Source organism: Blennius ocellaris (genome assembly GCF_963422515.1).
Source record: "Blennius ocellaris genome assembly, chromosome: 9".
NCBI lineage: Eukaryota > Metazoa > Chordata > Actinopteri > Blenniiformes > Blenniidae > Blennius > Blennius ocellaris.
The window spans coordinates 8,125,290-8,140,434 of NC_137658.1; the positions used below are offsets into that span (position 1 = coordinate 8,125,290).

The 15,145-nt window shown below is 50.0% G+C and overlaps 2 protein-coding genes across 2 annotated transcripts; one reads left to right on the forward strand and one right to left on the reverse strand.

The window, feature by feature from the left end:
- Positions 1-10,304: 10,304 nt before the first annotated feature.
- Positions 10,305-11,631, reverse strand: LOC308134303 (beta-crystallin A1-like; the record flags this gene model as incomplete). The annotated part of the gene is made up of 5 exons (XM_080501974.1): positions 10,305-10,452; positions 10,748-10,890; positions 10,995-11,136; positions 11,307-11,425; positions 11,557-11,631. The coding sequence occupies 5 exons, from the start codon at positions 11,629-11,631 to the stop codon at positions 10,305-10,307; spliced, it is 627 nt and encodes a 208-aa protein (XP_080358100.1).
- A 1,546-nt stretch (positions 11,632-13,177) lies between these two features.
- Positions 13,178-14,240, forward strand: LOC308134957 (beta-crystallin B1-like; the record flags this gene model as incomplete). The annotated part of the gene is made up of 5 exons (XM_080502820.1): positions 13,178-13,270; positions 13,377-13,495; positions 13,588-13,720; positions 13,825-13,967; positions 14,069-14,240. The coding sequence occupies 5 exons, from the start codon at positions 13,178-13,180 to the stop codon at positions 14,238-14,240; spliced, it is 660 nt and encodes a 219-aa protein (XP_080358946.1).
- Positions 14,241-15,145: the final 905 nt, after the last annotated feature.

A 15,145-nucleotide genomic window follows, 5' to 3' on the forward strand; every position in this document is an offset into this window, starting at 1 on the left:
ATTGAAAGAGCTCAACCCGAAGCTCAACGCAAGAGTTGATGGTAACGACAACGAAAAGCTGTTTTATCAATGTCACTGAAGATTTGTATATATTTGCTTCGGACGCCACCGCTGCCCGTCGTACAATTATATTTTCCTCATGCATCCACTAAAAGGCTCAGGCTGCGTCAGACGTACAGCTGAGGTTAACCACATGAGTGCACAGTATATCTAACTCCCAAGTGCTTTACATACACCACACGGGAAGTTGAGGTTTTGAAGTGTGTGAATCTATTTTCAAGAGGACAGCGTGGAGGAGAGGCGATGTGCCGATTGGTTGGAGGTCCTTCAAGATACACCTGGCTTTGTTTAGACGTAGTTCAGTGTAAATGTCTCTCCACCCTCTCCGCTTACACGACCTTTATGCAGAGTGTTCAGTTTGTCTGACGTATCTCATAATGTTCGCGGTGTTATTGTTAGAAATCCATGCTGAAATTCTTCTCTGCTCTTTGTTATAAGTCCCACTGTGAAGGTACCACAAACAAATGTCACCATGTTGTCTTGCTTGGATATTATAGTCAAACAAACTATGAGAAAATATTTGACATTTAAAGGTGTAAAGTTGCAGTAAACTTCAGCCCTTTGACTGCTCCGGTGTGATAACGCCTGCAGTTATCGTACGTAGCTCCGGCGACCTGCAGAGAAACATAAATTGCATTTCTTCCAGTAGATGTCTGACTCACCAGTGTGTGTGTGTGTGTGTGTGTGTGTGTGCGTGTGTGTGTGTGTGTGTGTGTGTGTGTGTGTGTGTGTGTGTGTGTGTGTGTGTGTGTGTGTGTGTGTGTGTGTGTGTGTGTGCGTGCCTGTCTGTGTTAGTCAGTTGAGTGTGTATGTTATGTTTGTAACCTGCGCAGCTGGTACACTCACACACCCGTCCTTAAACCTGAAACCGCCAAACGCAGCAGATTCTCCCTCCCTCCTTCCCGGCGTCCTGTCATTCGGTGTCATATCTATTTGCGGCTCTCCCGCTGTTCTTGATTTCCCTTCAATCTTTCTAAAGCTCAAATAGAAGCTGCGACATTCAACGACTGCCCACAGCGTCTGAGGAAAACAGCGCCGGGAAAGAAGCGAGACGCATGGCCTCAAGAGGACGGACCGTATGTGGGAGGACATTCTCTTTTGATACGTCACAGTCGAGCCAGAGCTCCTATTTATGATAAGGTAGGGAAATCGAAGCGCTTGGAGGATATGCTCGGCGTTTTGCTTCCTTCCTCGTGATCCGTGGAGTCCGATCTGTGGCAAAAAGTGCAAACAACCAGGTTATTTTGGGAGCAAAAGCGTTGGCCGTTTGGTGGTTTCGCGCATGGATTTCATTGGTGTCCCGAGTCCGTCGTCTTCAAACTCCGACGACGAGTCGCCGGGCGGTACCCCACTGCCAGATTCCTCCCGCCACACTTCTCACACTGGCAAGCAGAACGGGCTCGGCAGCCTGGGCTACGGGTTCGGGGTGGCGTGGCATCACCTGAGGCCGTTCATCCCCTTCTTCCTCATCAGCTTCATGGTGGTGGCGCTCGTCTACCTGATGCAGGCCATCATCTACGGCGGGCCCTTCAAAGACCCGTACTTCTTCGTCAAGTTCAACGAGCGCTGGCCTCGACCCAACCGGGAGAACCCTCCACCTTCGCCCGAGGCGTTCGCCTCCTCCTCGCCGCTGGAGTCGCTCCTCTTTGACATGGACAGGGACAACGGGACGATGTGAAGTGAAAGATGTGGGTTGTTTTCCGTAAACCCGCACAAGATTCACGATCAAAACCGAACAGAGAATTGACTGTGGTGTGATCGCACCTTTCCTTCACACTGGACTCCAGCCTTTATGGGATGCATATGAACTCATGAACCCAAGTTGAGATGGATTTTTATTCCTGTACATCACCATCTGATGCCTTGATGGGAGACGGAAGCCTCCCTCATCCAGCAGTCACTTGTTTTTTTTAAATTATTCATATGTAGACTGATGATGCAATGTTTTCATTGGGACTTTTTGTCGGGACTTTTGTAAGTAGTTTGAATCCAAATATGAATGTCAGTTAATGATCTGTAAATTAGTATAAATTCTATGATGTTTGAGTCAAAATGTGCCAGCCAACTTGTTACCACAGGACACTGATGACATAAAACATTTATAGTGAATTTCTGTATATAACTTCAAAATGGCAACACTTTTGCGACACGACCAAGATTCAGGAAAATCTGATAAATGAAGAGGAAATATTTCAACATTACAGTCCTTGTGGCATCAAATCCCTGCTTTGTGAAACCTCATCATCGTAAATGAATGTCTGCTTGACCTGAACGTTCCATGTATACAACACTTTTTGTTTTCACGAAGAAAATAAATGCTCGTCCATTCAGCTGGATCTCACCGCAAAGGGACATTCAGTGTACAGACTGACATGATTGCACTGTGTTGCGGACTCCAAAAAAGCTCACAGTGCCAGCCTGTGTGACACCTCTGATCATGCAACCTCTAAAGTTATTGATGTACGATAACAAATGTTGGAACCATCCTTTGCCGGCCACAAATAGAACCACTCATAATGAGCCATAAAATCCTCTGAGACGCGTTGAATGCTGTACAGTTGTTTACTTTATTTCACCTCTGGTTTTAATGTGCAACACGAGGACATTTTCAAATCAATGTATGCCTTGTGTATCATTCTCATCATATAGCACTCTATCAAACTTAAGTTGAAATTTCACCACCAAACGAGCTTAGTCTAAAAAAGAAAACATTTGTCTCTGCATGGGTACAATTGTCATTTATTTATTGATATCACTAAGTCTGAGGTTGATCCCTAATCAGATTGTGACAGAGCTGAGTGGTGATTGCGACTAGAGTATTTTCAGCAATGGCAATGTGCCATTTATAGTTTCCAACCACAGTCCTCCACAGATACTAATGAATGAAGAGAGTAAGAGGCCATGTCCATGTACCATGTGATAACATGCACACCATCTCCGTGAGGAGCAAAACCTGCTTGATGATGAAAGTCATGACAATAGGTTGAAAGGTGACTATATAGCAAGTTCATTCCCAATTAAATTATGTCTAATGATGTTTGCTGTTAAAAAAAAAGGGACAAAAAAGTCAAAAAGTGTTGAAAATCATTGCTCGACCAAATCTTAATGTACATATTGATTGTATTGACAGTATATAGAGATGTGTAGTCTATAATTACATGTATGCAGTATACTCAAGCCATTAAAACTAATGCACAGTTTTATTTTGTTTTGAAATGAACTCTATTGGTGTTTTTAATATAACTGAACCATTTCACCTGCATGAAAACATGCTTTCGGGACAAATGTAATACATTTTTGACTGAAATTGATTAATTGTGCGCCCTTTGCTATCTACTCGTTTGTATCCGCATTCAGCAAGTGTTGTTTCCTCTACAAACATAGTGATTATTCTGCTCCTCGTGTATTTTTCGAGTGAACCATCTTGCTCTTCACGTTGCTTCTGTCGTCTTTGACTTGACGACTCTGTCGCTGCCGCCATCTGGTGGCCAAACGGAAAACTACCGCCCCGGTCTGCGTCAGCACCACGCTGACCCATGGCTGACCTCTTCAAATTAAACAAACAAAAAAAATAAAGAAAAAAAAAAAGAAAACGAAGAGATTAATGCAACTCTGTCCGCTTATCGGAAAATAATCAAAATGTAAAGTTTTCCATTCTTTCGGCGCAGAGAAGTGGATCAACGTGAGATTGGTTCACCTGCTTAACTGGTAAGTTCTGCAGCGCGTCTTAGCGCGACATTGATTAACCTGCAGGGAAAGTTCCCATACTTTAAAACAAAAAAGTATGTATACGATGAAGAAACACACGCACGCACACACAAACACACGATCAGACGAGTTATTGCGATGGAGATGATGAGTTAACAAACAGCTGGTCTGAATTCTCATTTATCCACCTGTTGTGATGCTAGCTGGCTGCCAGCAGCAGCATGTGCTTCTCCTCCAGCAACTCTGCACTCAAACACGGTCGATATCAGCCGTACTTATACAGGATAAAACTCCACCTGCCTGCATGTGATGAGAAAAATTGCATTGCATGGCATTAAGCCTAGAATAAAATCAGTTCTAAGGTGTAAAACTGACTTAATACACTCAATGCACAGTTTGGAACACCATATTTTAAATGTATTCAGTTGAAGCGGAAGGCCACCTCACGGAAGTGATCTTGAGTATTTTAAAGCAGAAATTCCATTAGTAGTCTTAATATTCATAAACCCTGCCCAGGTTTCACCTATCTCAACTACTTTATGCATTCGGTGGTATATTATTTGAAGTTAAAATAGAAAGGCTTCGAAAGAAAATACACAAACAAGTGCAATTATCTTAATATTCTTCTGATTTACAGTGCTATTTCTATTAGAAGTATTGTATTTATGTGGTAGTGGTGATGTTTGACTTCAACAGGATTTACAGAACGAAGGCAAAAAGCCTTAATAACAACCGTTGAGAACACACAGGCTCGAGATGAGTTGAATTTTCTCTACCGTATCAACATAAACTAATATTATGTGTATAAAGTGATCACTATCCAGATAAAGCCGTACGAATTAATGCGTGATTTTTGGCTTCATGTTTGCAACTGCAAATCATTAAATTCTGATCTTCTGATGTGAACAGAAGATGCTAAAGGGAGCGCTGGAAACGTCGCCATGTTCTGAGGTTTTCAAAGAAAACTGTAGTAAGACAATTCCCTCGATTAATCAAAAATTGTACTCTTGGATTTTTTAAGTATTTCTATTCTGATACCCCCCCTCGCTCTCTTCTCCGCAGCTCTTCTGAAGTGGATGTAGAGATGTGGTGCTACCAGAAACCGGGGTTTAAGACCCTGCTCATGGCCGAGCTGCGGAGGCAGCAGGAGTGCAGCCAGTACTGCGACATCCTGCTCAAGGCCAAAGGTACATCGCATCACCTTGAAGGGACAACGTGTCCTTCTTCTCAGACCTCCTGTGTTTTACACCTCATATCGTTCCTCTTACTGACACTCTTGTCCTCCAGATGCGTCGGTGTTTGCTCACAGTTGTGTTTTATCAGCGGTCAGCCCCCTCCTCTCCTCCGCTCTGTCCACCATGCCGCTGTTGCCTGCTGGAACGAGACAGCCGGTGGAGTTCCAGGACCTGGACGCCCAGATGCTCCACCACATGGTGGAACTGCTCTACTCCGGAGAGATGGCCGGGGAGGGCGAGTGGGAGAGGGAGGAAGCTCTTTCTATGGCGGCCAGGCTGGGAATCGACGGGCTGGAGGAGGTGAGGAGGAGTGACGGGAAGCAAAGACCTCAGGGGGGAGTGGGCCACTGCACGGAGGCGGTGGTGCAAACCTCCGCCACGGAGGTGGAGGCGGAGGTGCAAACCTCCGCCACGGAGGTGGAGACAGCGCTGCAAACCACCGCCACAGAGGTGGAGGCGGTGGTGCAAACCTCCGCCACGGAGGTGGAGGCAGCGATGCAAACCACCGCCATGAAGGCAGTGGTGCAAACCTCCGTCACGGAGGTGGAGGCGGAATTCCAAACCTCCGCCACAGAGGTGGAGGCAGCGATGCAAACCACCGCCAAGGAGGTGGAGGCGGAAGTGCAAACCTCCGCCACAGAGGTGGAGGCAGCGATGCAAACCACCGCCATGAAGGCAGTGATGCAAACCACTGCCATGGAGGTGGTGGCGCAAACCTCCGTCACGGAGGTGAACAAGGCGATGCAAACCTCCGCCACGGAGGAGACAGTGCAAACCTCCGTCTTGGAGGTGGCGGTGCAAACCTCCCCCACAGAGGTGGAGGTGGCAGTGCAAACGGAGCCCAAGGAGCGCCAGGGCGGCTGCACTCGATGGAGGAGAGAGGTGAGGGACGGAGTCACCTTACTGTGGAAAGAAACTGAGTCAAGTGGTGGACGGGACACGTGGACTCAGACGGAGGAGCTGCCAATACTGAAATCATCACCTCCACCTCCTCCTACTCCTCCACCTCCTCCTCATCCAGCTGCCTCCTTTCAAACCATCGATATTAACTCCCTCCAGACTTTAGGACAGACAAATTCCCAACTTGTTCCTACTGAATTTGTCCCCGTATCCATTGTCTACAATGAAAGCCAGTGGGCCCACACCTCCTCCGCCCCCTCCGTCCCGGTGGAGGAGTCAACTCAATTTGTTGGTGCGTCTGCCCCCTTCTCTCTCCTCTATTCCGGCCATGCCGCGCCGTATGGCGCCGAGCCTCACGCCGGGTTGACCGCCCTTCAAGCGGCCGAGGAAATGAACCAGGAGCACCTTGAGCAGTTCCAGGGTAACATCCCGGGATTCATCAGCCACTTCCTGAATCCGGACATGGAGGGCGGCCCCCGCGGGAGGCGAGCTGGACGAAGGAGAAGAGTGGCGGCGGGGACCGCCGGGAGGAGAGCGGGGACCGCCGGGAGGAGCCGGCAGAGGGCGGCGCGGGGTCGAGGGCGAGGCGCGCTCACCCAGACGGTGGACGTGCAGGAGGTGTCGGCGGCGGGGAGGCTGCAGACGCTCTACCTGCAGCGGTTGGGGGGGAGGCTCTGCAGGAGCGGTCAGGGCGGCGCCGCCGCCGGCAGGAAGGTGCGGCTCAAGACCAGAGAGATGCTGAACTCCAGCACGGCCCAGCAGAAGAAACGGGTACGTAGTAAAGTGTGGCAGCTGGACCCGACTGGAGATCTGCAGCTGTGCAGCGGACGAGGACGAGGACGAGGAAGAAGATGCAGTGGCCAGCAGGTGAGGAAGAACGCAGCGCCGCAGGTAAACCAGATAAGCCGCAGCTGTTGTTATCCGATCAACCGTGTCTCCGATTTCATATCTGACCTGTTTAAATTCTCTCCGGTCGCAGGCCGGTTCTTCTGCAAGTCGGACGCCGAGGTCGAGGAACCAGCTGTCATCCCCGGAGTCATCCTCTCAACCCCCCGTGTGCGTCTATGACGTCACTAACGCTTTACCCGCCGCCCTCCACTACGCCGCCTCTCCCGCCACCTCCTTCTTGTCTCCGGCGGTGTCCCTCCTCCACACCTGCCCCCTCCCTGCCGCGGCCCCCCTCCCTCACGACGAGCAGCCCGATCACATCGACCGTCTCCTGGAGGAGGTCATGATGGGGCTCGACATTTTTCCGAAGAGCAGCGGCGCTGCACGCCCTACCCCCGTGGGCGGCGGCGGCGGCGGCTGCAGCCGCACGCCGACCCGGGATCGGCAGTGTTGCCTCTCCTCGCCGGAAGTGGGCGGATCCACCGGCGGGGAGGTGTGTGTCCTGCGGCAGGTGAGCGAGGGAGGTGCCAACAAGATCCTGGACCGGTTCCTTCAGTCCTACGAGCGTTACGTCAACAGCGAGGAGGAGCAGAAAGCCGGCGAGAGCGGCGCCGAGGCGAGCCCGCCCCGCACGGGCCTCGGCGAGCGCAAGAGATCCCTGTCGCCTCGCGCGCAAAACGCCGGAGCGCCGCAGCCGGTCGGACGCCCTCGAGCCGCGAAGGAGAGGAGCGGTCAGACGCAGCCGAGCCCCTCGCGGCCACGCCGCGCCAGGAGGGCACCGAAGCAATACCCGCTGTCACTGGAGAAGAAGCGTGTCAAGCTGAAGATGGCCGTCACCATCCCCGGCGTGAGCTTCCACGTCAGCGGCCGGGCCGAGAAGCAGCTGCAGCAGATTCCCGTGGTGAAACTGAGGCGGAGCCCCTACATGCCGGTCAGCGTCTCGCTGCGGGACCTCGAAGCCCAGGTGAGAAGCTTGAAGGCCGAACACACTTTTTTTTTTTTTTTTTAATGAAAACATGTTATTTTGTTATTCCTCGGTTCATTTGTCTCGTAGGATCCTGCAAGGATGGAGGTTTCACCGGCAGTGAAAAACTCGAAGGGCTCGCTGCCTGAAGAGTATCTGCAGTTGTTTGCAGGCCGAAAAATGTATCCGATCAGAAGCAGGCTGATGAAAAAGAGCCTCATTGTGAGCATCTTGCTTATTTTTCCTTTTCTTTTCCCAAAACCTGCCAAGTTGTTATTACAAAAGAAACCATCCATGTTTTCAGGATCTTTTCCGTCTGTGTGTGCAGATTTTCACGCCCTAAAAGTGGCTTGTTTAAAAAAAAAATCCACAGTGAAGCTTGTAATTTGACACCTGGCTCATTGTCAGTTTATCACTTAGAACAGTCTGAAATGTTCATTTAAAAGGTTTTTTTTTTTTTTTTTGCTTTGGCTTTCACTTCATTTGTCGTCACAGGAGAGCTGTTCCTTTATCGATAAGCCACTTCGAGTTTTGGAGGAGCCGGTCAAAAAGCAGCGGCGGCTCCCAGCCGGCTGGCCACGCCACGGGCCAGGCAGGCCGCGCAAAAACCCGGCCAGCACCGACGGAGAGAAGAAGGTCAACCGGGAGTCAAATGTCCAAGCTCAAAAAGGGGCAGAGAAGCCTGGGCGGAGAAAGAAAAAGTCCAGCCGGGGCCCGGGTGAGGACGTCACAGCGACCAAGAAGGTTTGCTTGGAGAACGCGGTGCAGCCGAGCCGTGGAGAACCGGCAACCGTGAAGCCCGAGGAGGCCGGAGATGGAAGGACCTGTCCACTCAGGGCAGCCGGTCGCTCACAAGAAGGTCCGAGAGGAACCGAGCGGCGTCTCGCCGACGCCGACGCCGTAGGGGAGAAAGAGTCGCGGCCTCCGGAGGGCAGAACGTCTCCGCCGCCGCGCTCGGTCCACACAAAGCCTTGGGTCTCACCTTGGCGTTCCGTGCGGGAGCCGGACGAAGACGTCGACGTGATCGGAGTGTCCAGTCCCGCCCCGGCTCCCGTGACCATCAGCTGGACGGACGCCTCCGAGGAAGAGGACGTGGACGTCATTGGGGAAAAGTGAGGGTAGCTCACATCGAGCATCTCATCACCCGCGCCGATTTCTTGTTTTCAAGTTTTTGACCGATAAAAGAAATCTATGCATCCCGGTGCATAAAAACAGCCTACGTATTTACAGGACTGTTGTATAAGTTCAGGCTTTTAGTTTACAAAGCTGATTAGTGTCGACTCAGCACTTTGTTTTAACCTTCACCAGACGTTATTGACACAAACCATAGTTTTAAAGGGCGTTAACTTCGACAGACAAAAAAACAAAGGAATGTGTTCATGTCGCCGTTGGTTCAACTATGACAGTATAATAGTTTTACATTTAACCAAGTTCAACTTCTGTTCTCGCAAAATGTTCAAGATTTTTCTTGATTTCCTGTTATTGTGATGTTCTCTTTGGAAATGTTTTCCACAGTGCCTTTGGTTCCGCGATCTGATTTCTACAATAAAAAGACGTTTCTTTTTTATATTAAATGCCACTTCCGTTGAGTTTTTGCACGTTTTACCACCTGTCTACTGGATTTGATTTTTAATTTTCTCCTTTTGATGTGTTTATGATTACTTAAATGCACACATTGAGATGGATATAACTTAAAAACCTAGAATCTTGACACTTTCCCTGTACTTTAGTGTGAAAAGAACTGGCTTCAGTGTACAATATCAGACAAAACAAAAAACAGGACTTTTTTTTGTTTGTTTGAACTCATAAACTTGTTTCGTCCACTATGAGATTAGAAATCGTTTTTTAATACCAAAATATGTTTAAATCTGAAAAGGTTCATTACATATGGCCTCGTGTTGAATTATAGAACCAAAGAATATAGTTCATCTGCCACATAAAATACAGTTATCCCTCAATCACACCGATGTATTCACTTTTGAAACACATTTGTTCATGTACTCTCAGATCTAATACTCAAATACACATTCAGAAATGATTAAACAAAAACAAACCAAGAAACAAGTTGACATGAGGTGAAAACTACTTTATTTGTCGTCAACCTTGTGGGATCGACCTGCTGCACACCACACCGGGACACACCGAGCTGCGCCAGAGGTGTTTCTCCGCCCCGTTTGACTCGCGACTCTTCCGGCGGCGCCGGCGTGTGCTCGTGTGTTGGCGCGTGGCGACCTCTTAAAAACCAGATAAAAAGACACTGTGAGTGTGTGTCAGTCGTGTCGGTGTGTGTTTGTCAACGTGCGTGTGTTTCCCTGTGCTTGAACAGTGTGATATAGTCTCTTATCACACTTTGGCAGCGGCTGTAAATCAGTAGTGGAGTTATTGGGGAGGTGGAGGGAAGGGGGGGAAGGGGGGCTCAAGTCGAGAAGAAGGAAAATGACCCGAGAAAGAGAGAAGAGAGAGAGAGAGAGAGAGAGAGAGAGAGGAAGGGAGGGGAGGGCGAAAGGTGGCTGCTGTCCGTGGGGCCTCAGTCTCAGCATGTCCTCCTCTCAGTGCTGGATGCGCCTGATGGACTGGATCTGGGGGGTCTGGCAGTGGGAGCCCCAGTTCCTCCAGTGCTGGTAGTCCCCGCTGTGTCTCTCGCACTCCATGATGTACTGCTGGCCCCTGTAGCCAGGGAACTGGTAGCACACGAAGCTGCAGAGGGGGGGGGGGGGGGGAGACGGAGGAGGCGGCAACTAGTTACGGGAGACTTATTTCGGGAGCCGCCCGGAGCGCTGAGCGGGCGTGGGGCTTAGAGCTCTCGGCTGGTTACGTCTGCTGAATCCCGTTAAACGCCAAAAGAGGGATCACAGTGATTCCCGGTGCAGATCGTAGAGAGTCTCTGTGGAAATCTCTACGATCTGAAACCCTCAAATGTGGCCCACAAACCGTCCATACTGTCGCTGTTAACGCTCTCGCGTCGGATCCCCTCGGCGGTTCGCAAACTTACGCGCCGCACTGCACGTGCATGGAGCCGACTTCAGGCATCATCCAGCCCATGCCCTGCAGAGAGGGGTAGTCGTCGCAGAGCTCCACGCTGCGGCCCATGAAGTTCTCCTTCTCGAAGATGACCATGCGGCTGCTCTGGTGAGACTGGGACGGGGACAGAGAGGCAGGCTGACGTCTCAAGAGTCTGCAGGCCGGACGGATTGAGACTGGAGGTCGTGGGGGGGTGGGGGGGAGGCCGGGGTACTCACAGCGCAGTAGATGGGGCGCAGGGACATCAGGCGCTCCACGTGGTAGGAGAGGGAGCCGCTGTAAGAGTCCCAGTGGGGGTACTCTCCTCTCTCCAGGATGAACTGCTGGCCCTGGAAGTCATGGTGCTCGAAGCCCACCCAGCTTTATGGACACACACACACACACACACACACACACAAACAGATGACTGCTTACATGATGCATCCTTTAGGTTTCGATGAAGCTCACGCTAAGTTATCTAACTCCTTGCAGCCACTGATTTATTCCTCTGTTGGCCTCAACCCTTTGGATTGCTCCGTTGAGAGACTTACGCTCCGCTCTCCACCCTGATGGAGCGGATGTTGTCCAGGCCGCACTCCTGGATGTTGCAGCACTCGGAGGTGAACTCCAGGCACTTTCCCTGGAAGTGCTCCTGCTCGAACACAGTCACCTGGGGAGACGGAGTGAGGTCAAACACATTCAGCAGAGGTGAACAACAGTCAGCACATATTATTTTCACTTCAGTTTTTTTTTTTTTTTTTTTTTTCCACAAAATACATGCACAAATGAGCATCCGTATACCTTAAAGAAAGGAGCCATGCCCATGCCTGAGTTGACCAGAGGCTGCATCATTGGGGATCTTGTAGTTCTGTACATCTTCACTCCTGTGATTGAAGTTGAGGATTTGAGAGGTGGGCATAGATTGGAGGGGAAAATGTATAAGAGCAGATAAGTTTCTCACACACACAGGCATCCAAGTGCTTCAGGGTTTGTTTTGGCGAGTCAGTGAGACTCTGAGAGATGCAGCCTTACCTAGATTGGCACTTTATTAGAAGAGATGGGAAGTGATACGCGCCTACCGCCTGCCTCGCGTAAAGCTTTGAGAGAACCTGGCGCTTCAGTTTTATACCGACTGTCGAGGGGTGCGCGCCTCCCGTAGCGCCTCCCAGACCGTCCGTTCGGCACGGAGGCGCGGCCGCGCGGCGCGTCCCCGGGTGCGGGTGCGGGCGCGGGCGCGGTGCGTTGCGTTGCGCAATGGACACTGTTTGTCCTCCTGCAGCGGCCAGCTCAGCACATCCCATAGAGCCGCCGAGGCTCGGGAAAACAAAAGGCGCTCCGGTATGTTCGCACCCCGGTCAGCAGTCCAGCGCGTGGCCCGGCCCTTTGTGCCCGGGATCCGCGCGCAGAATGTGGAGGATTAACGGGGCTGCAGAGAAGGAGAGGTCATGTGGGTCACTAGCCGATCAACGTTCGGACGCTACGGGAGGGGGGGGGGGGGTAAAGTTTGATTTCTTTCTTGTTCACAGGGAATATCATCGCAGTGAATCACCTGTGCACGTGCAGTTTGATCAAATGAGTCTTCATACAGTCCTCGAGGTTCAGTGATATAAATATGATCATAAGGACTATTATCAGCTTTCCTCCCCATCTGAGAGATCGATTTGTTAGTCCCCCCACCCAAAAACACAACAACCCCCCAAAACAAACAGCAAATAGATTTTATATTGACATCACGCCACTGTAAACTGAACGCTATCTTGTGTTTTCTGACAAGCGTCAGAATCAAATCATCAGCTATACATCTGGGGCTTTATTCGAGATGCTGCCAGATGTAGGGTGCAAATCAGCCACAGTCACAATAAAGCTGCCTGAGTTCTCTGAATGAATATAATCCGAGCCTCTTGTTGATATTTTTTGATCAGTCAAGTTATGTGAAGATGGTAAAATTAACCACCTTCAATGTAAAACTTTAATTTCGCTCATTATGACTGTTTATAATTTGCCAGTGAGTCGCCCAGCTTCTGCCTGCCTCCTCCCATCCCCTTCGCCCGTCCCTCTGTGATGATGTGCGGGTTTCTTTTGTCTTCGGTCTCTGACCTCAGCAGGTTTGTTTCTCTCCCCATAATCCCTCTCCTGTGGGCGCCAGCGTATAAAAGCGAGGGGCGCACTCCGAGCCACACACACTCTGAGTGAGGCTCGGCGCAGTGACCGCACACACAGGTAAGCTATGGACACACACACACACATACACACAGAAACATGCATATGTCTGTGGTAAAGAACAACACCAGTAGAGGATGTAAAATTAGACTAACATGCACACAAGTTTGCCATTTGCAATCATAACTCGGCCCCTGATGCATATTTTGATTTCCTCAGATGAGTTTTCTCACATTAACATCTCTCTTTCTGCTCAGTAATCATGTCCAGTGGAGATAAGTCCAAGACTTCTTCCCAGACCGATGGGAAGGCTGCCCAGAGCAAGAAGTCTGAGATGGGAATGAATTCCTATAAGGTGGGTGACTCTCAGAGGACCCCCTGCTTATGCACATTTAGAAGTCGACATTTGACCTTCGCTGTTCTTGCTCTGACTCCCTCCCCTGCGCATTCGTTCCCCTCAGATGTACGTGTTCGACCAGGAGAACTTCCAGGGTCGCATGATCGAGATCAGCAATGAGTGCATGAATGTGTGTGAGATGGGCATGGACCGCGTGCGTTCCCTGCGTGTTGAGTCTGGACCGTAAGTATGAGAAATTGACATGTTTGTTTGCTGTATTTCTTTACCATAACCTGGGCACGCACAAAAAACATAAAAGACCGTCTCGTCTGCAGCTTCGTGGGATTTGAGCAGATGAACTTCTGCGGTGAGATGTACATCCTGGAGAAGGGAGAGTATCCTCGCTGGGATTCCTGGAGCAACTGCCAGAAGAACGACTATCTGCTGTCCTTCAGGCCCGTCAGAATGGTAATCAGCACTGAGATCTAGATTTTCTCTCTATGTTTGCCTCATACACGTCACTAAACTTGCTGGGTTGTTGTTTGTTTGTTTGGTTTTTTTCCCCCCTGTAGGACCCTGAGAAGCACAAGATCTGCCTGTATGAGGTTGGAGAGTTCAAGGGCCGCAAGATGGAGATCATGGACGACGACGTTCCCAGCCTGTTCTCCTACGGCTTCACCGACAGAGTGGGCAGCATCATCGTCAGCTGTGGAACGTGAGTGTCAAACCAGCGTCACTGAGACGGCAAAAAGAGGTCCAGAGATCCAGACATTCTTACAAAATCCATTTTGTTTCCCCCCTGTTTGGCCCCTGCAGCTGGGTGGGATACCAGTTCCCCGGATACCGCGGCAGCCAGTACCTGCTGGAGAAGGGCGACTTCAGGCACTTCAACGAGTACGGTGCCCGTCACCCTCAGTTCCAGTCTGTGAGGCGCATCCGTGACATGCAGTGGCACCAACAGGGCTGCTACACCATGGCCAGCAAGTGAGGCTCAGGGAAGGAGAGGAAGAGAAAAAGCGGAAGTGAGGGAGAGGGGCGGAGGAAGAGGGAAAGGGGGAGAGATGTCTGAGGTTTTTTTTTTTTAACCTCAGTACCTTCGAAACAAAAGTCTAACACTGCAAGGGGAAGGGGTGAGGATCTTTATCTGCTCCTGACCAGAGGCGACACTGAAGTTAAAGGACCTGCTTGACCACACCAGAACCCCCCCCCATCACCACCACCCACCCCCCCTCTGTTCTTCTCTATCTCTATTTTTCTCTTCCTCCCCTATGAACTGAACTATACTTTCCTCCTTTCCCTCCCCCCCAACCCCACACCCCCCCCCCCCCCTTTTTTTATTTTAAGTCTCTGACTTCACTCCCCTCCAAAGTCCTCTGAGACACCATAGAGGGACACCTCTTGCTGTTTTACACACTCGATTCGGCTCAAGGTATGATGCATCATGGGAATCTGAGTCCCTTGAGCCCCTTGCCCCCCTGTCTTCTTGCCCCTGTGCATTGCACAGCCTCTCTGCTGTACAGAATCCTGGCCAAGTTTTCAATAAAAAGGAAAATCTTGATTTCAGAAGTGTTGTTGTGGTTGTCGCTTGTTACTGAAAAACCTTCAAGGAAAAAGCTTTTGACAACAAATTGAATAAAACTGCTGCAAAGTAAATCAACATGCTGTCCAACGAGAACACAACGTGTCAACCGTGTCCACAAAAGAATCATTCTTTGGAAGATATGGATGATGGACCAGAATGATTAAATATTTCATTCTTTTTGCACAAGTTTTATTATTTAAAAGCTTACATATACAATATTACAAACAAGATTTTACACTCAGAGGAAAGACTTATAAAAAAATACATCTACAAAAACCCCAAAAAGTCATTAATATGAAGCTTCTGATATG